This window comes from Frieseomelitta varia, unplaced genomic scaffold (genome assembly GCF_011392965.1).
Source record: "Frieseomelitta varia isolate USP_RPSP 00005682 unplaced genomic scaffold, Fvar_1.2 scaffold_89, whole genome shotgun sequence".
NCBI lineage: Eukaryota > Metazoa > Arthropoda > Insecta > Hymenoptera > Apidae > Frieseomelitta > Frieseomelitta varia.
The window spans coordinates 4,366-24,803 of NW_025110689.1; the positions used below are offsets into that span (position 1 = coordinate 4,366).

Here is a 20,438-nt window from a genome sequence, read left to right on the forward strand (position 1 = left end):
CGATGACATCGGCTTTGTGATACATTATGGTTACAACTACCGTGTAGTTGCTCGTGAAAGTATTCGAACTTTTAAGAATGTATTATAAATATTCCAGGAAACATTTGAACATTTCATGAACGATGCATTGTCACGACTCATTATATAATACTTTACTTATATAATACTAACACGTAACATGCTCTAAGTAAGTTGGAATACTTCCGTGAGCAATGTGTACTTGTACGTATTAAATACTTCACTACTTTTAATTTCAATACACTTTCCGATTGATTTCAAATTTCCCCGACGTAATCGTGATACTCGAGACTCGCTACGGTATTGATAAAATTTCAAAATGTTTTGTACAACGTACGTAATGTACTCATGCTCAAAGTTCCCGTACTTTCGCGAGAAATTACACCTACAACGTATGTATCGTGAAAGCTAAGTATCGATGCACACATTCGCAACATGTTCCAACGTATACAGGGAGAGCTTTACTTATTCCTTGGTCGAAGTTCTTCCGAACGAAGCGATCCGCAACCCGAACTGTAATTAAACACGAGCATGACGACTGCGTGTGAATTGACTTTCAATTGATAATAGGGGTAAACAGTAGTGTGGTCGAATAAATAGATACAATAATGGCCGCTGGTAATGAAACGTAGTAGCGAAAGGTACGAGACGTTTACTCTCGATCGGTTGTTCCCGATTCGAGGCGACGTGGGAATTAAGCAGCTGAAGGTGAGTGACAATACAAAAGAGGGAGGCTATTTTTACACAGATTTTTCACCTCTCCCTCCTGGCATTTTCTATAAAATCGAACGTTACCGAGGGAAGTAAATAAAAAAAGGGGGAAAAAGAATGTTCAGTCGCCGGATTTGAAAATACCTCTCTCTGTATAGCGAATATCACGTTTCAAGTCGACCAACAAAAGGCTAAGTATTATCATCTGTGATGAGTGTCGACAAATGTGTGACGTGTAACTTTAAACAATTGATTAATTAATTTAATGTTTGAATTTGAAAGCGTAGGATGATGTGGTTCTACAGATATTTTGTCTCACCCTCATTTCCCCCATCCTCTCCACCGTATCGACGTTTCTTGAATATATCAATCGAGTAGTTTTGAAGTTTCCTCAAGTATACGCGAGGAAACTAGGATTTACTCGGATCGACCGACAAGCAGAGCGTGTGTAAATTTCTTTCTCAACCAGCTCGTATCTACGGACGAAGTATCTCGCTAGTGTAACGTCGTTCGATTTCGATGAGATATCTCGAACGTTTGCTCATCAGAATTTCGAATCTCTCGTCCAGCTGTTTTTGAAATAAAAGTGAACGTTCATTTCGAAAAACAAAATTCGTATCCGACTTAATTTTTAGGATATTATATCTAATGTAATAATTAACGACATTACTAATATCAAAATATTGTTAGAAAGCTGAAGATAAAATTAACCCTACTTCGTCTCTTGTATTTTTGTCACTGTGATATTTCGTTCAAAATCAATGGACGAACGATACCTCTTCCTCTGGTGCGAAACGGTTAAAGGTTGCTTGTTTGATGATTGATGCAAGAGTAGTGAAACTTTTTATTGTAAAAAAAAAAAAAAAAAAAAAAAAAAAAAAGAAAAAAATCAAACACTCAACTTAGAACAATCGTCTGTTTTATTCGATCATCGAATGAACCCGATTATGTATATAGCATATACATACTCGCATATATACACGTTATTAATTAAACGCGAATCGATTCAACCACTCTATGAATGTTTCATCGTAACGAGACAGTTCAACCTCGCTGATCGAATAAAATTCGACACGTTCGATTCTTTGTTATCGATTAGAAGAACTTTTCTTATCTGTATATTGACCCGGTTTAGAAGAGATCTTGAGAGACATACGCGTGTCCACGGAGCGATCGTTGAACATGAAAATTCCTTTCCTTCTCGAAAATAAATTCGACATTCTATCTACCTCCAGAGTCAATCACGAACGAAAATCTACGCGTGTATCTATCAAATTTCAAGTAATCCATGAATAGAAAAAGAAGAAAAGTTTTGTGGATCCTTAATGTTAAAATTACATTCTGAAAATATTAGCAATCTTCCTTGCATTCATTGAAAGATGCTTAAAAGGACATAGCAATAAGGTAGAAACGCAATATAAAGTAAAACGAACCTTGTTCAGTTTATAGTTATAACAATAATTCAGAGTAATTCAATTTAATTACAATTCATAATTTTTTAACTTCAATAAATAAACCCGTGTCTTTAGACGTTTAAAAAGTCTCATTTTACGCAGACTGTCGCGCATTGATCGTACGTGAATTTTCAAAATCGCGTCCGTGAACACGCGAAAGATGAGAGACGTATACTCGTTTTAATTTTCCACACCGTTATATAAACCCTTGAACGATCGGTTTTTTTCTTGCAGCATCGTAGAAAAGTAGCAACCCCCTTGATAATCATTGAAACAACTTATTTACACACTTTTAGACATAGTTGCAGCTGACGTAATGGATAATGTTTAGAACCTAGGTAGAGAAACTAGGTATATATCATTTTCATCGTCGAAAATGTGGACGATGGTGAACCCGTAGGAATGAAAAACAAAAAGAGAGAGAGAGAGAGTGTGTGTGTGTGTGTGTGTCTGTGTGTGTGAGAGAGAAAAGAAGCGTTTGAGAATCCCGTTTCTGCAACGAATTTCCAAGAACGAGCGTATCGCGTGGCGAGAAACCAACGTGAAAACGCGAGATAGCATGATGCGAGATGCTGACACGGAAGCTGAGTGCATCTTACGTGACGAAACAGACGTGTACGGTACCTTAAAGTCGAATGTCTACTCGAACGAGCGAGATCGAACTGAAAGATGCTCTCAATTTCCCTTGGTAGTCCAATGTTCAGCAATTCGAACGAGGGCCTAATTCGATTGATAGAAACGATTTTGTCCCGTCAGTGGTGCAAGATCGATAGAGAGCGAACTCTTTCGAGCTATTGGGGGAGAACGGATTTCTACAAGGATCTACAGTGGAATTCCATTTACTTAAACTAAATTTCAGTCAATGCCCGATTGACCTTTAAATGGACACGTAGTTTCCAATTCAAAATTTACATTAATAATTTTATTTCATTTTAAATTTACCTTCGAATTTAACCTCTTGCGCTGGAATGACCTGCCACGCACGTCGAGAATTTTTTTATGTTTATATTTAAGTATAACCCAGGCAAAACAAATAATAAATTTATTCTCAATAATTTCTATCGAATGACATCATACCGACGAGTTCAAGAAGAAAGCGACGAATTCTTGTATACGGTTTGGTCACTCGTTATGGTCCGCAATCAGTTGGCCAGCGCAACTGGTTAAACGATCGTATCGTTTATGTAATACCCTATCGTCTCGTTATACTTTCAGTGCCGCGAAAGGAAATTTATTTCTACTTGTCAAGTTCGGTAAAAGCGAAACATAAATTTCAGCCGTAAAACTGAAATTCGACGTCCACTTAAGGGTTGAACGAACTCTTGCTGGTTCGATCCTGAATCTTGTTCTGAATCTGAAAAATCGCTAGTAAAGGGGACAATCAATTACGAAGTATCTATCAAATAGAGAGAAAAAAAAAAGAAAAAGGATCAAACAAGTTAGTTTACATAAATGAACTTCTACTGTAACAATTGCACGATAGAGTGAAATCTATTCTCGCGTTTACGAGGGTTTACAGTAAATTTCGGGACGAGAGCGAGAGGGGCTTTGGTCAAACAAAATTTTCCACCGATCGATTAACGCATTTAGGAACACGACGAATTAACAATGCAACGGCTCCCGTCCCGAGGAAACGACACATTCCAAAACGATACTCGTTCATGCATTATATGTGATAACCGCTTTAGTGAATTATTGTAACTGTAATACATTGTCGGACTGGCGGCTCGAAATTCTCCTAGCAACGAACGAAAATCGACATTTTCAGGCAGGCAGAGAGAAACGGAAGGTGAGAGAGCAACGCGCAAGGATACACAGGGAGAGTAAAAGAAAAAAAAAAAAGAGAAAAAAACGGCCTCGATCTAATCGATTTTTTCGTGCCACGAGAGAGCTGAAGATGCAAAAGAGAAAAAGAAACAGAAAGAGAGAGTGAGTGAGAATGTCCTACGAAAATTTGCAATCGAAAAGAGGACGACGCTTGTCTTCTTCTCACGCGAATGTCTCGCGACCAATCTCTTTTCTCGACCAATCGTCGCAAGACTTATTTTGTTATATTGTTTGATTATTAGTCAGCTGCGAATTTTTATGCATCTTCGTGCTTGGATGAACGGCAACGTAATTAAAGAAACGGTACCTAGATAGAAATTTGTTTTAACAAATATACCATATTGAATAGCTCGTTTCATGTTATTACATCATGCGCGTTTCCCCCGTGAATGCGTAAAAATCCGCAGTCTATCGCGACGGCATTAGCTATAGCATTATTACGATAGTATCAAAAAGCAATTACCTCTAAAGCTACGGAAGGATTTACGGTGTAAAGAAATCGATGAGGGACAAAACGTGAAAGAGTTATCGACAGTGAGGATGTCTACAGAGTGATATGATAACCGCTCGAAAGTTTGGAGCACGTCTGTTTGTTTATTAATAAGTTCCAAAGAAAATGTGAAGTCAATGATTTCAAAAGTAACAACGATTTGCTTGAATAAATGTAGATATTGACATATCAGATATTAATTGTATTTAGAAGCGATAGGTATTTGCAGTTACATTACATTTACTACATTTGTGATTGTAGTTAATTAATTATGTTCATTATTCATTTAGAAAACTTATTCACTATTTTACTATTATTACGTAATTGTATTTATTGTATCATTAATTCTCTATACGTTCATTTCATCCAAGAAGAAAATGGTGCTCCGAACTTTTGAGCGACGCGCACGTGTCGTTCTGTGTCTGAAGAGATCACGATAAGCGCTTCTGTTATGTCAAACGAGTACAAAATTTGTACATACCGTCGTACTGTATTATCACACGTGTGTATGTGTAAAAAAGAATGCTATCGAATTAGAAATGTAATCGTAGGTATCGTTGCTCGAACGATGACGTCGACGTGAACACGCGACGCGCAGAGATTACGAGCGAACATCGCTCTGTGATTATACCTGAATTTCTTTTAATTTAATATAACGAGAAACAATTAACGAAGAACAACGAACATATATATGTAGTACAACAAGAAGCGTCTCGTCGACGTCGCGGATCGTTCGGACCAACGGAGGTTTCAAATCTAGTCTTTTCTAGTCGCGTCGGCGATCCTCAGCGTAGGAACTTTCGTGGTGAATCGCAATTAGCGTATGGTTTCAAGAATTGCAAGTTAAAGAGACAGGCAAAGCGCGGAAAGCATGCCATTTTGTGCGAAGAAAAGGAAGACGAAAGAAAGGAGAGCGAAGGAAGATGGAAGCAGTAAAGCGGAAGGAAAGATCAGAGTGGGCCAGCAGACCTGTCCATTTCCTCTGGAAGGAACAGACAATTGGAAACAAGCAGCAGAGTGAAACAAAAGATCCTCGAATGTTTATTTCTGAGAACTGTAGAACTTGTCTCTGTATAGTTATACATATTTATTTTCATCGCTGTTATTATACTGCTACGTTCATCGTCATTTATTATTATTATTATTATTATTATTATTATTATTGTCACCATTATCGCCAATCGATAAATTATCATTCCAATTGTATATACATACGTACATACATACATACATACATACATACATACATACATACATACATACATACATATATATATATATATATGAAATTCAACTAATGTACGCTTAAATGTGACATTTCTATCAGTTAACCTTTCGCTCCGAGAAAGATATAAAAGATGATTTATGCAACTGTAACGAGTCATATCTTTTCTCTTTTGTTCAAACCAGAAAGAAATATTACAAGGAGAAGATGAATGGTTTAAAGTATACTACACACTCACGATATTTTCTTTTGCGATTGCACTATTTTTTTGAATGAAACTGATACTCCACGTAGAAAAACATTAATGTTACATCATTCATTCAAAAAAATGACCAGTCTAACGGGCGTTCTAATTTCAATTTCGTAAAATTTATTTTACGAAAGATAAGTAAAGACGCAACGTTAATAATTTACACTTTTTCCCAACTTTAATCAAAGAAAAGATACAACTCGTTACAGTTATGCGTGAATTGTCCCCTATAAACTATCAAGGCAGTTAATTATAAGAATAACCAGTGATAATTTAGCCACCACGAATTTTCATTGCGATGTTAAGAAACGGAAAACACGGTCGTGCTTACTACGTTCACAGTGATCACAGTTTATCATAAGCACGCCGCGCCGGAGCGATTAAGGTTAAGTTTATTTCGAACAAAGACGAAGCTCTTTGTCCGTTTCCTCTCTTGTTCAAAGTTTTTTTTCCCCCATAAAATTAAACTTTCGTCGACAATTTCGGAACGAGAAACGAGAAAAACAGAAAACCAAAAAACGACAAAGCGAAAGGTTTCGCCGAGCACGTCGTTGGTTTACCAGAGGTCCAAGAGAGGCAGAAGAAACCAGGAAGAAAGGAAATCGATATTCGGACCCCCAAGAGCACGTGTTATATACGCTCCTGTCGGCCAAATTGCGACCGCTCTGGGAAAAAGCCTGCCCGGAAATTTCACTGTTCACTTTTCGTTGATCCTATACTTCCAGGATATTAGGAAATATCCCGCGATGTACTCGATGTACCTTCCGCGGGATATTCACTTGTCCAATTAAAGTACTTCCCATTTCACTTTGATCGATTTCTTTTTCTTCTTTCTAATCAAAATTTAGCTCAATTGTTTTGCGTCAAATGTTTTAGACTAATTTTTCCTAATCTTCGACCATCGAAGATTGTCGACAAACTGTGTCGATTTTTATGCAAGTTCACAGTTTCGAGAATAAAATTAAAATGTACTAAAATGTACTTTTTCTTCATCGTTTCACGTTTATTCTGTGCATTTTTATAGTTTAAAATCTCCTATGAAAACGCATAAAAATCCACAGTCTAATCTATCGATTCTTTCAATGAATTATTTATAATAATTTGTCACTAGACGGCAGATTCTCGTGGATCTTCGAAAAATTGGAAAAAGTAAAAATTCTATCTAAGAGATTGCTAGATACAGCAAGTGTCTATTTCTACTTAGGTTCCATTTCTTTAAGAATTTCCTATTGATAAAAATTCGAAGGTAGAATAGAAATCTGCAGTCTACTTGTCAGTACTTCAGTTTCTTGAAATTTCCAACAATTACAGAATCTAGACGAAAGACGCAACGATGACAAAATATCGAGCAATATCCTTTATTAGCCCAATATTCAAAAAATTACAAATGAAACGCAACGTTTATAATAAATTAGTAGTTCCTAATCGTGTATAATCCTATAAATTACTGAAACGCAGTAGAAAAAGCTATTGACCATTTTAGATATCAGGAAGAAATTCTATTTTCCGGGATATAGTTAAAAAAAAGAAAAGAAAAGGAGAGAGAAAGGAAGAAAGGAAAAGAGTAATCGACAGCAGCTGGCACTCGGGAATCAGTAGTCCCGAGGCGTGCCCAACGGGGAAAACGATGCCCGCCGTTATTCGATAGCGTAAGTTCGTCGTGCGCGTTTATATCTTCCCCCTTTTATATCCTATTCCATCGGTTGATATCGCAACAACACGGAACGAGGCGATACGAGGAGACAACCAGGCATATTTTCACCCTGAAGATGCTAGCCGAGGGAGCAAGGGACATTTATACGCATCCTTCGTGCCACGCTTTCGACGTATCGCCCTTTCCAACCTATCGATGTATCGTGCCTTCTCCCATTTTTCTCCCCATCTCTTTCTCACCCTTCTTTGACTCGACGAACAAAAAAAAAAAAAAAAAAAAAAAAAAAAAAAAAAATGGATCTATTATAAGGGAGAAACAGTTTCTTTCGCATCTTATTCCACGTAATTGACCGTAATCGAAATGTCTCGCGATGATATCTAGCGAGACAGAAGATGCGAAGAGAGTGAAAACGAAAACTAAGGTAAGATCACTGAACAGAGTTCTTATTATCTCAGCTATCGAAGCAGTTGGAGTACTTTATAATGTAAATTCCGTTTCGAGAATACTGGATATGAATATAAGTACACGAATTCGAATATCTTTTTGTGATTACTACACGTTTACTAAAATGACATCAATTTTAAATTTTCCTTCGTCCGTCATTGTACGATATCGCTACAAATTTGTTCTTCTTAACCTGAATCTAAATACACGACAAATGCTTTACATTCGAATAATGAACAAAAATGAAGACGCAAATTCAAATAGATAAATTTTAAATACTTTAAATACTTGGATGTCCAAATAGAAAGACTAATTTTACATTGATATATTTGTATCTATTTAAATTGAAATCGAAATGATACTCGAAATACTCGATGATTGAATGGTTATTAAGTAATATTCGAGTTATCTAAATCCTATTAACGCAAAGAAAAATATGTAAAACAATCATATTCTCGATGTTAAAGAAGAAGAAAAAGAGAATCATCGAGATTCTTCGTTTGATATCATTCCCCTTTGTTCTTTACTCTCGTCCCTCAGTTAAGGGAGGAGGAGTCGCGTCACGAAATGCGGTCACGCGACCCCCACGATCGTGGGTAATGATCTTTATTTATTTATCTTGCGCCCGCTGGAAAATACGGGCAACTACCACCGCCGTACAAGAACCAGGGAAACTGTGTTTCGATGTCGTAACCGGCTGAATTATAGCGACAGAGGTAAGTGAAATTTTTATTACGTTAACGCGCTCCCCGCGACAAAAGTTTCGCCCTCGACTATTCCTACCCCGTGTACTTTGCGAAAATTCCACGAGAAATGCGTGAGGCTGAAACCGATTTGCTCGCGTCGCGATAATAGCGACGGTGGAACATCACCGATCGACCGATCGATACAGCTATTTTTGTCACGGTTTATTGATACCTTAGCTAGGCATAAAATTGCGTTACTTAAACGATCAGTGGCCGTAAGTAGTCGCCGTTTGCGCAACGATATTAGCTTAAGGGGCAAGTGGAGCAATTCATAAGGGTGGTTTAACCAGCCTTCTATCCCTTTTCTGGCACAGTCACCTCGCACGACTTATCGTTCGTCTGTTACTAGATCTAGAATCTAGGATTCGATTTTATCTTTATTTTATCTAGTTAATCTAGCTAACTTGTCAAATTATTCGTCACATACTTTGCACGTACTTTTATTTTTTAACGAAAGACTTTTCAGTAATATTACTATTATTAAATTTTCGTAGTGTACTAAAGTGACTTGTAAGTTTAATTTAACATATCAGTCATCATTTTATGAAATAAGCCCAAGTAAATTGTTATTTAATAATTTTCCGATTTTGTGCCTTAGTTGTACTTGGATCTAATTAATTAACACGCGAATGGCTTTTGTAACCACTGTGTCTACATACTTATTTGACAAATCACATAAAGTGCAAGAGTTGAAATATGAATTTCACGATAACCTATAAAAAAAGAAGGGCAAAAGAAGATTAAGCGAATGAAATATGTACGAATTCAGTGAATGTCATAAATTTTTGAGTCAGGCTATCGACTTTTACAGTGCTATCAATTAATAAAACGATGCAACGTGACGATGTAACCTAGTTGAATTATTGCTCAACCTCGAGCGCAAAAAAATGATCAAAAGAAGCGATATTTCAATTATCGATGTTCGACTAAAAATAATCAACAAGCCAATATCTGTATTAATATGGTTTCCTAACATCGTACACGATTTCGAAGTCGTTACTTTCTACCTTTTCTAACCCTTCGTTATTTTTCAAACATTTACGTGAGGAACGTGAGATCTAGACGCGTCCTTGCTTCTCCACCGAAATACACATTCGCAGTAACTTGTTTCAGACTGCTGATAAATAGTTCACTCGTTCGGTAGAGTCGAGACACAGTGAGCAGGCGAAAAGAGAGGAGGGTAGGCCAAGAGACACTCTAGACGAGTGCGAGAGCAAAGGACGAGTGACGGGGTAAAGAGATGTGGAGCTTAAATTTTTGATGCTCTTAGGTTGCTTGGTCGGCTGCTTTTCTTTCTCTTTCTCCCTCTCCGTTATTTTTCCTCTGTTTTCTGCGTGGTTAAGAAACCACATGCTAAGGAACGTCGCGAGCAACCAAACTTTTAGGGACTCCAGTCAACAACGAATATAGAAAATCGATAGAATGGAAGCGAAAAAAAAGGCGAAAAAAGCACGTGAAATGGTTTCTGTACGTCGAGATTTGACGCTGTAAAAATTTTCATAGCCGACGAAGAAAAGAGCAAAGAAACTAGTCTATTCGGTTTAGTGGCGCCATCGTCACCGATCTTTTAAAAATAAACAGGCCACGGCACACGTTTGCAAATTGTGCCTTTTACCTCGATTAACACTTGCTTTCGCTTAATTAAAAACCGAAGGTCGTCATGTTTAGACTGCCGTCAGATTAGATTTTTTTAGTAAATAGCTCGATCGGATCGCGCTTCGTATCTATGTCATAGGTTGTAGATGAAAAATAAAAGGAACGTCAGTCTTGTCTTGTGACGTAGAATTATGATCAAGAAATTGTGATCGTGGGCGTTGATGCGGATACACCAATTAACTGTGAATAATACCAAAGTTTGACACTTCTCCATTGTCTTCCATACAGTGATTTTCTACTGACGGCATCGATCATGTGATTATCGAGTTATACTTCTCTACACATTTGCGTTCTTCGATCTTCTAGTTGCCCTTGTTGCCTTGCGTTGTCTATATATTCCATTCCTTTCGGTATTAATACTTTCACTATACTTCATCTTTATATTTCACTGTTACTCTTATTTTAAGAGACAAAAGAAATTTATAATACCTTAAACATATTACATAGAGAATTTGACCAAGAGAGTGGCAAAAATTAGATTTTCAAAACTAAATAAGAAATTTTTTAACGATAAGCGACTAAAACTAATTAGCAATGTAAATCGAACATCTGTTGTATACACTCGACCATTTATGAAAATTACGCGATCGAATTTTAGATTATTATTCAACGACCTCGTTTAATACCTGAATCGACGCGTTCGATATTTACGCGAGCTTTTAGCAGTTCGCTCGTAAGCCAAACCATCTCGTGTGCGCGTGCAAAATGAAGGAAATGCTGTTTCGACAAACGAAATGGATGTTAAGGATATATGTCTGCATATAGAATGTACAGAAACCTAAGAGAAACTCGATCGAAGTTACGAAGGTACGATGCCGTGTTCGTTCGGCTTTTTCGGAATTGAAACGAATAAAAAGTAGTAAGTATACGACGATATTTATCCAATGTGATACCAACGTAACAAAAATATTTTCGGGAATAGCGACAACATACGATGTAATGAAATAAATGCAACGTACACAATAAGACCCCAACGTTATACTCTTTCTCTATTAAATACTCGTATATCAAATTATTATCGAAACCTCTCACTCATTGCCAAAACGATTTGTCAAGTATGCTTGTTTTTCAAGCGAATATTCGGTAGGTATCCGTGCATATTATCTGATAATAGTCATTTCATAAAAGAAGCAAAGTACAAATAAAGGCAAATAAAAATTATGGACATTAATCTTTGAGCAGATATTATTAAATGACGCACGTATATGATGTATGTGTCACATGTGTATTAGGACCAATCAGTCCAATTCCACATTTATTATACTCAAGTAATTTATAAATATGCCTATGATAGATTCGTCGTATGATTCTTTTTTTAACATAATGTTGTAATCGCATTTGTAATGATTGAAACAACGAATAGCCTTACCGACCAATTCTTCCTGATCTTTTCGGCAGTATATAAATCAAATTTTACCGCAGGCTCGCTGTATGGTTGACGTGTTAAAAAACACAAAGGTACTCTCAAGCGACCTATCATCCTTTCATTTCTGCAATCAAGCAATATTAAACGAGATTACCTCTAACAAACGCGATAAGAGGCTGGCAATAGATTGCTTCAATTATTATTTGTTAATAACCTGTTATGAAAATTTCGACGAAGAGCAAAGATTATGATGATTTTGACGGTTAGGCGAATACGCGTCGCTAAGGATAATTGTTTGTTTTTCATTTGTTATCCTATCTTTTGAATGATTTCCCGTAGTGATTACGTTCGAAGCTTGAGTTATTACTAGGATAAACCGTTCAACAGGTTCGTTAAATAACCACTTTGGCAAGCATGATTAAACATTTGCAACGTGTCATCCATTGGATAGAGAGACGCGATGTAAATAGAATTATTCAGGCAGGTACAGAAAATAAAGAAGAGGAAAAAAAGAAACGAGGGACTTGAGAAAAGCCGAACATTAAATATTTTATATCGGAACGTACGTGATCTCTAAAACCGTAATTCAAGTCCCAAGGAACGAAGAGAGTTGAAGCAAATCGTAAAAATACCGTAGCATTAAATGTTTTTCTTACTTTTACTTAGCTACTACTATTTTAAATATTAACTAATTAAATTTTACAAGAGCGACGACATATTCTTTAGCGGTAGTATTCTTGATATTTCTTTTTTTTTTTTTTTTTTTTTTTGCTGAAACTATTAAATTAATGTTTCTGATGACTATGTATCCATGTTAGAAACTTCGCGATAAATGCATAACAAAATTGTTGAATCTCATATCGCGTTATCTTTCCTTGATAATGTGAATTAATTTTAAGTTTAGAGATGAGAAAGCAACTTGAGCGGTTATCATTGAGAACCACTGACGCGAAGAATCCACGCGTTTGTGCATGTCAATCGTGATTAAGAGCAAAGAAAGGGGAATACTTTTCGAAGGTAAAGCAGATTAATGAGGAAGACAAAAAGATTAGAGAAAAATGAAACGACCCCGTCTTTGTTTAGTTATTTTTACCGCTATTTTTTCGCCCAAGGTAAAATGAGCACAGGATCGTCGAAAGAAAGAGAACAAAAAGAAAGGATTCTTCATCTTCGCCGCGTTCATGACACAGTGTATCTGGCTTCACGTGTCGTTATTCTACGCTGATGAATATTTACTCGCGACGATTGCCAAAATAGACAACTGTCACGCTGGCCACTTACCTACAGCTGGATGTGTGAAAATTCTTGGCAACTGTTTTACTGAAAACAGATCGAAACTCGTGCCGAGAATTTCGCAAAATTGATGTCGTGGGTCTGACCGAGAGAAGGGAGAGGCCTGTGTTTGGGGAGAAGGTGAAAGTGAGAACCGTTCACGAACATAACCTAAGAATAGATTGCATGCGCGGCTGTGGCAGATTTCTCGGAATTTACAACAATGCAACATTGCTTTTAAACATTTCTTTGATATGATCTTCTCAGCGAGTTGTCATCTTGATGAATGACTTATCAGAAACGGAGGTAAGAACGAGAAAATATGGAGACTTGCAACGAAGGGGGCGACCGGACCCTAACTGACACTGCGATATCGCAAAAAAGTTGGTCAGAATTGAGAGGTGTTGTCAGTGATTTACGTAGAAAATTGTCCAGTGTGTCTGTAGGCTCTGTGCCTGGATCTATAACGTTTCGCTCGTTACCAGATGGACGGTAAGAAACGATTCTAAAGTAGTAACATAACCCCTACACTATTGAAATTCTTTAGAGCATGTTTTTTTAAATTATACTTATGTTCTTTCTTTATAGGACCAGAATATATTTTCTTAGTAGTCCGAGCAATGGATGGGAAACTACGTTACTATTTGTGGATATTGCACATTCAGATCATGCGAATGGCTATCGCCTTCACTGGCAACCCATCATAGAAGCAAATTTTCAAACGTAATGTAACCTCTTTCACTAAAAGGAAATAAATTATTTCTTTTCTCTCTTCTACTCTCTGTTCTGATCCCACGATTATATGAAATTTTGTTTGCAGTGTTTCAAGTACCAAAAGGCTATCAAGGGAAGAACAATTATTATGGGAAAGAAAAAGATTAGCTACGTGGGGTATCACTAGCTACGAGATTCACTTAGATAGTGGAAAATTAGTTTTTCCAGCTGCGAGCAGCCTTTATCAATGCATAGACACAGGATTCATGGTATTTCTTTTTAGAATTTCTCATCTTTATATATACAATCAAGATAATAGAGATAATCAAGATAATAAGACAGTAAACATTTATACATTAGGCTGGACCTCTTTTTCCATCTGAAATTCGTATGTCAACACCAGGTGCAAAACTATGTCCACAAATCTGTCCATGGAACAATGCGTTAATTGCTCATACGTGCTCTGGCGATCTGTACCTATCTCATAGTATCACAGGTTCTTCTGTAAGATTAACTCATGCAAGAAAAGGCGTCAGAAATTTAGCAAATGATCCTCTCACAGCAGGAACTCCTTCTTATGTAATGCAAGAGGAATTTACTAGGTTTGTGGTATATTAACATATTTATACATTCATGCAGACATTTTTTATAATATGATACTTTTTAGATATACCGGTTATTGGTGGCAGCCGAATTCCAATGATGGTATCTATAGAATAGTATACGAAGAAATTGACGAGAGCGATGTAAAAATATTTTGTTTCCCATCAACATCAAATTCCGAAGATATTGATGAATTCAGATTTCCTAGAGCTGGTACTCCTAATGCGAGAAGCAATCTTAAGATGGTACAATTTCGATTAACAGAAACATTACAAATTGTTGATATTGAAATATTAGAACTTCAATATCCGTTACATATTATGTTTCCATGGATGGAGTACATGGTAAGGGTAGGCTGGACTCCCGATGCGCAATAGTAAGTCAGAAACAAATTTTGAATTTACCACGTGTATTTCGTTGTTCACTTCTATAATATAGCTTTTCGAATATATTATGAATATAGCGTTTGGGTACAGTTGTTGGACAGAAAACAACAGAGGCTGGAATTAGTTCTATTATCGATAGATAATTTTTGCGAACCACCACCTAATGTATATAATTCAGAAAATCACTTTACACCATCATCGGCGAGTGTTCAAGTAATATATTCCGAACAAAGTTCAATTTGGATCAATGTTAACGACCTTCTTTATTTTTTACCATCCGACGATCCAACGGAAGTAAAATTTATTTGGGGCAGCGAAGAATCGGACTTTAGACACCTGTATCTTATTACGTCTAGCATAGCAGGTAAAATAGCAAATGATCTTAAAGATGATTAATTACATATTATAAAATAATAATTTTTTTCTTCTATGCTTTTCTCATATAGGTTTAAATAACGAAGTGGAAGAACCATTGGATAAAATGGATAGTATTTTTTTGCAACCTCGAGTTACTTCTAAAGTTGCTTTGACCCAAGGAGATTGGGAAGTTCTGGGTAAAAAATTATGGGTAGATGAACTCAACTCTATTGTTTATTTTTGCGGTTTACGTGAAGGTCCATTAGAGCAGCATGTTTATGCTGTATCTCTTCGTCGTCCGTTGGAAGTAAGGTTGCTTACCAGGCCAGGCTACAGTCACAACAGTATATATTTTAATAAGGAATGCACGATGCTAGTGACTGTTTATAGTTCCATCAAGACGTTACCAACTTGTCAAGTACGATTCTTTTATGAGAATAAACACTTGACAAATATTTGTGATGGCCAATTTATTTTTAGGTATTTAAAATATCACAATCAGATTGGACGGTAGAAAGCATTTCTCTAACGCCTGTGGGTTATTTATTAGAACCATCCGCTCTCGAATCCGAATTATTTGCTCCAGAAATTTATACACATAAAATATCATCCAATGATACTCTTTATTCAATGATCTTTAAACCACATAACTTTCAAAATGGTGTAAAATATCCTACGATATTGAACGTGTACGGTGGTCCTGAAGTACAATTAGTATCGAATACGTTCAAAGTAAGCGTTTTAAAAATATAGGTATAACATGACGAATTAAATTTTACTCGTTTAACAATTGCGTGCATTTCAGGGAATGAGGCATTTAAGAATGCACATGTTAGCTGCTCAAGGCTATTGTGTAGTATTAATCGATTCCCGTGGTTCGCATCACAGAGGTTTAATATTTGAAAGTCATTTGCAACATAGAATGGGAACTGTCGAACTAAATGATCAAGTGGAAGTACTAAAATGGTTAGCGGAAACTACTGGTTACATTGATTTAAATCGTGTGGCAATTCACGGCTGGTCTTACGGAGGATATTTAAGTCTTATGGGCCTAATACAATATCCAGAAATATTTAAGGTATTAATCAAATATTTTGATTCGAAAATTTTAAATATGTATGTATAGAGAGGAAAATTCGGCAATCGAAATGTACCATTTTTCAGTTAGCTATCGCCGGTGCACCAGTTACTTCTTGGAATTTTTATGATACTGGGTATACCGAACGGTACATGGATTTACCACAAGATAATCCTCATGGATATATGTCTGGTTCAATTTTGACCTATGTGGATAAATTTCCCGATGAAGAAAATAGATTATTAATCATTCATGGTCTCATAGACGAAAATGTGCACTTTTTTCATACAAGTCAGTTGATTAATGCACTTGTAAAGTCTGGGAAACCATATCAATTGCAAGTTTACCCCAATGAAAGACATAGTCTCAGAAGTCTGGATGCTAGTAAACATTACGAAACTACGTTGCTATCGTTCTTACAGAATCATTTATAAATTTATTACTCTTATTCAGGTACATATATAATTACAGCGGTAAATGCTGATTTAAACATTTTAACAATTTAATTGACTGCCATTACGTTTATGTATATAGATTGAATAAATTAAAAATTATTTTTCGCGTCGTGTTCGCGATGGTGTTGCCTAATGCAAATCTAACATTCTGTATGAAGACTCCGAAATCATTACTTAAACAGTATTATAATTTTACTACAAGAAGTTAAAATAAAACAATAATTAAAAATTTTATGCATATATGGAGAATAATATTTCTTTTTCCGTTTATAAAAACAAAAAAAGAACATACATAAATATTAATAACACATTCGGGTATACGGCCATCGCGAAACTTGTGCTAAACGCAATTTGCAATATAAATTTTTGCAATTGTAAGACTTATTGTTACTTTTTTAAGAAAAATGGACAATACTCGCAGTTTCTCTGTACATATATATATATATATTTATATATATAAGAATTATCAGATCTGTACTAATTTTTTAGAATTTTCTTTTAACTTACTGTACTTACAACCAATTATCGTCTGAAATTCGTCTATCTCGTGGTTGTCACCATTTTAATTTTGTATATATATAAGCGAGCAATCATTCACATTTTTACAATAGATATCAATGGTAGCAAAGATTAAAAACGGAAAAAGTATTTACATTATTTCGTGATTACAAATAAATCATGCATCTAACGATCTATTGTTTGTCAATAAATAAATACGTTGTTTTATATTTTGTTACAACGTGTACCATTATTATCCGAGGATTTTAATGTTATAAAAATAAAGATAGAATATATTTGTCTTGCTACAATATGCAATTATATTTTTTCACTTTCATATACATTATTGGCGAGAGCTGAAAGTTTTAGTTTTCCTGTTTAAGTATTTATACAAATATTTTATTCTTTTTAGCATTTCTTTCCATTTCGTTGGTCTCGCAATTGGGAATACACCATGCTTCAACATTTTACGTTTTCTTAGTAATATCTGATATTCATTTCCACTTACACCTCTTAGCCAAGATGGTACATTATATAGGATTTTAGTTGGATGTAACTTGTCTGAACCCAAAATATCTATGTAATCATTTTGGCCAAACAAAGCTCTCTTCTCAGCCCAAGCATCCTTTGGTCTATATATTGGCATGGGTAATAATTTTTTATCACTGTTGCGGGGCAATAATCCTTTCATATCAATAGGATCATTATAGCCAAAACGCCTCACAAGTGGGCCTCTTGCTACTTTGTCTGCGTGATAACGAAATCTAACAGGCATCACTTGTGGTACCCAAACACTAATAGTTGTACGTATTGTATTTGTAAACCACGACATGCTAGTGAATAATTCACTTGATTAGTATAATGATTATTTATCTGTTGCTTGAAATATTGTGTCGATTTTTAAAATTATATTTTTGCATTGAAACATGTATTGTTCAAAATTACAAAAATAATTATCGTTAAACTCTCGTTATAGATACTTTTCTTTTGAGTATTAATCCTTTAAATGAATTACATGTAGCGTTGAATAACTAACATAACCTTATTTTCTATACACTACATGTATTTTGCAAATACAACATAAAAATAGTAGTATATAAAATAAAATTTACCTTTTGGATGTACAGATCAACACATTTAATATTATGTGTTTAAATTTATTATTTATCGTACGTTAGTCTGTAAATTATACTTTATTTTCCATAACCTCAACAGAAATGTGTATTTACATATACATATTGCGTACAGTGAATGGCAAATCAATAGCATATCTCAATTTCAAACTGATATAAAATAGATCTAACAATTTGCGATAGATTACTATTAAAAAAAAAAAAATTGAATTTGTTGGTATGTTAAAACTGGAAACGAAAGAATCGGAGGACAATATATTAATGCGAAAGTTATTTGACTAGACAACTAATAGGCAAGTACATACAACTATTTTGATATGCCAATTTTGATAAAAATTGAAATGCAATAGATATTAATATAATTTACGATCGAAATAAAATATATTAATAATATATTAATATATTAAAAATAATATTGATAATTAATGAAATAAAACAGCGAAAGGAGAATCAAATTACAAATTAATCGTGCATTAAAGTGAGCAAATTTGCAAATGCAAATATGTAAATGCTGGGAGATGAATAGATGAGAGGAATCGATACAAATTATAAATTATATACGAATTATACACGAATTGCAAATTTGAATTTTACTTGTTACGATCTTACGAGTCCTACTGCATAAAAATTATCACAACAATTTTAGTTGTTACTAACACAGATAGTTGTTAATTTTTGAAAGAAAGAAAAAAAAAAAAAACACATAAAACAATCATAATTAGTCGAGATTTATTTGCTAATTTAAATCAGTCAATGTATAAAAGGTAAGAGCGTCACAAGAATTCCAAGAAAAGCGAGCGTGGACCCTGAAAGAAAGACTTCGTCAAAAAGATGGTTTCACCGAATTATATTGCGGCTGTACAATTAATTCCAATTAACCTTTAGTATAAGTTCCTTGTCCCCCTGTACTAACACATTCGCCGTTTCTGCATTCAAGGACAGTTTCATTGTGTAAACTCCTACACTCATAGCTCTCCGTACACAAATTATATAAAACTGGAAAAAGCGTGTATCAATTTGTTAAGCCGTTTAAAATCGCGATTCACTTCTGCTTAAGCTATTTGTTCGAACGAACGAGGAACGTGAACAGAGATATCGATCCTTACACCGTGTTGGAACGCATTTCCCTGTTTCATTAACGAAATGATAAGACGTGATGCACTGACAGCGTCCATTGATGCACATGGCACGATCAAATACATCTTGACACTCGTCGGTCCTTTGACAACGATCACCCACTACTAACGGCCCTGAAACGTCCATTTACGTACAGACTGATCCACACAGATTACAAAGATGCTTGCAAGAAATTTTGCTAATCCATTCTGTTACTTACTACTGATACAATTCGAAGAATTATTTATATCTAAAATATACGAATCTTTGCACGCGCACACCCCTTGTCTGCACATAGCGTTCGTCATCGATCTACATACCGAATCCTTCGTACAACTCAATCCGGCACCTGTTGTTCATTCCAAATCGAATAAATCTTTGGACATATAGACTGTCAGAGATTTCGCGAAGCGATACTCACTAGCGATGCACATCGAGTTATCAGGAGTAGGCGAGTAATATTGATCGCACAGACAGGTCATTTGCGAACGACAAAACGCGTGTGGGATACAGTTGCGATCTCTCTCGCATCTCTCGCCGATTTTTATGGTCCCATCCTGCGTGCTCTCTGAGAAAAATGGGATTGAGACGAAATGTGCAGTAAAATATAAATCAACCTATTCGTACTTTTTATCGAGCGACTTGTCGTTCGACATTTATGTACAAAATTTCGCTAACGATACTCACGTTGACACGATAGCGATCGGAAAACTGCGAAGAAGAGAAGAATCCTGAGGATTTGATCGTTCATTTTGGATATTCGTGCTAACTGAGCAAGAAACGTTGTAACGTCTTGTTAGAAAGGTACGCGACGCACGCCCTTTCGTGATAATCGTTATCTTCTTACTTATCTACGATATACGTATCTGACTGAGTGAATCATACGTTTCGTTTCAACGACGAATCTACGACGATTCCTTTCAACGATTCACCAACGAAAAGTCATAAAACGAAAAAATGGTAAAAATTCGCTTGCAAGTGATTA

The 20,438-nt window shown here is 35.6% G+C and overlaps 3 protein-coding genes across 4 annotated transcripts; 1 reads left to right on the plus strand and 2 right to left on the minus strand.

The window, feature by feature from the left end:
* Nucleotides 1–12,815: 12,815 nt before the first annotated feature.
* On the plus strand, nucleotides 12,816–17,100 carry LOC122537134 (dipeptidyl peptidase 9). Of its 2 annotated transcripts, none has more exons than XM_043670106.1 (10): nucleotides 12,816–13,605; nucleotides 13,702–13,836; nucleotides 13,934–14,096; nucleotides 14,188–14,429; nucleotides 14,495–14,806; nucleotides 14,894–15,180; nucleotides 15,263–15,591; nucleotides 15,654–15,905; nucleotides 15,979–16,251; nucleotides 16,342–16,605. In XM_043670106.1, exons 1-10 carry the CDS (start codon nucleotides 13,436–13,438, stop codon nucleotides 16,453–16,455), a joined length of 2,277 nt encoding a protein of 758 aa, XP_043526041.1. In that variant the 5' UTR covers nucleotides 12,816–13,435; the 3' UTR covers nucleotides 16,456–16,605. The 2 variants fall into 2 exon arrangements, with proteins under 2 accessions (XP_043526041.1, XP_043526040.1); XM_043670105.1 differs by having other exon boundaries at nucleotides 12,827–13,605; nucleotides 16,338–17,100.
* Nucleotides 17,101–17,500: 400 nt separating this feature from the next.
* Nucleotides 17,501–18,598, minus strand: LOC122537137 (39S ribosomal protein L51, mitochondrial). The gene is made up of 2 exons (XM_043670110.1): nucleotides 18,317–18,598; nucleotides 17,501–18,037 (listed from the first exon to the last, which is right to left on the minus strand). Exon 2 carries the CDS (start codon nucleotides 18,034–18,036, stop codon nucleotides 17,548–17,550), a length of 489 nt encoding a protein of 162 aa, XP_043526045.1. The 5' UTR covers nucleotide 18,037; nucleotides 18,317–18,598; the 3' UTR covers nucleotides 17,501–17,547.
* Nucleotides 18,599–19,041: 443 nt separating this feature from the next.
* On the minus strand, nucleotides 19,042–20,379 carry LOC122537136 (prion-like-(Q/N-rich) domain-bearing protein 25). Its single transcript, XM_043670108.1, has 6 exons — nucleotides 20,141–20,379; nucleotides 19,875–20,021; nucleotides 19,674–19,802; nucleotides 19,444–19,587; nucleotides 19,217–19,333; nucleotides 19,042–19,143 (listed from the first exon to the last, which is right to left on the minus strand). Exons 1-6 carry the CDS (start codon nucleotides 20,202–20,204, stop codon nucleotides 19,088–19,090), a joined length of 657 nt encoding a protein of 218 aa, XP_043526043.1. The 5' UTR covers nucleotides 20,205–20,379; the 3' UTR covers nucleotides 19,042–19,087.
* Nucleotides 20,380–20,438: the final 59 nt, after the last annotated feature.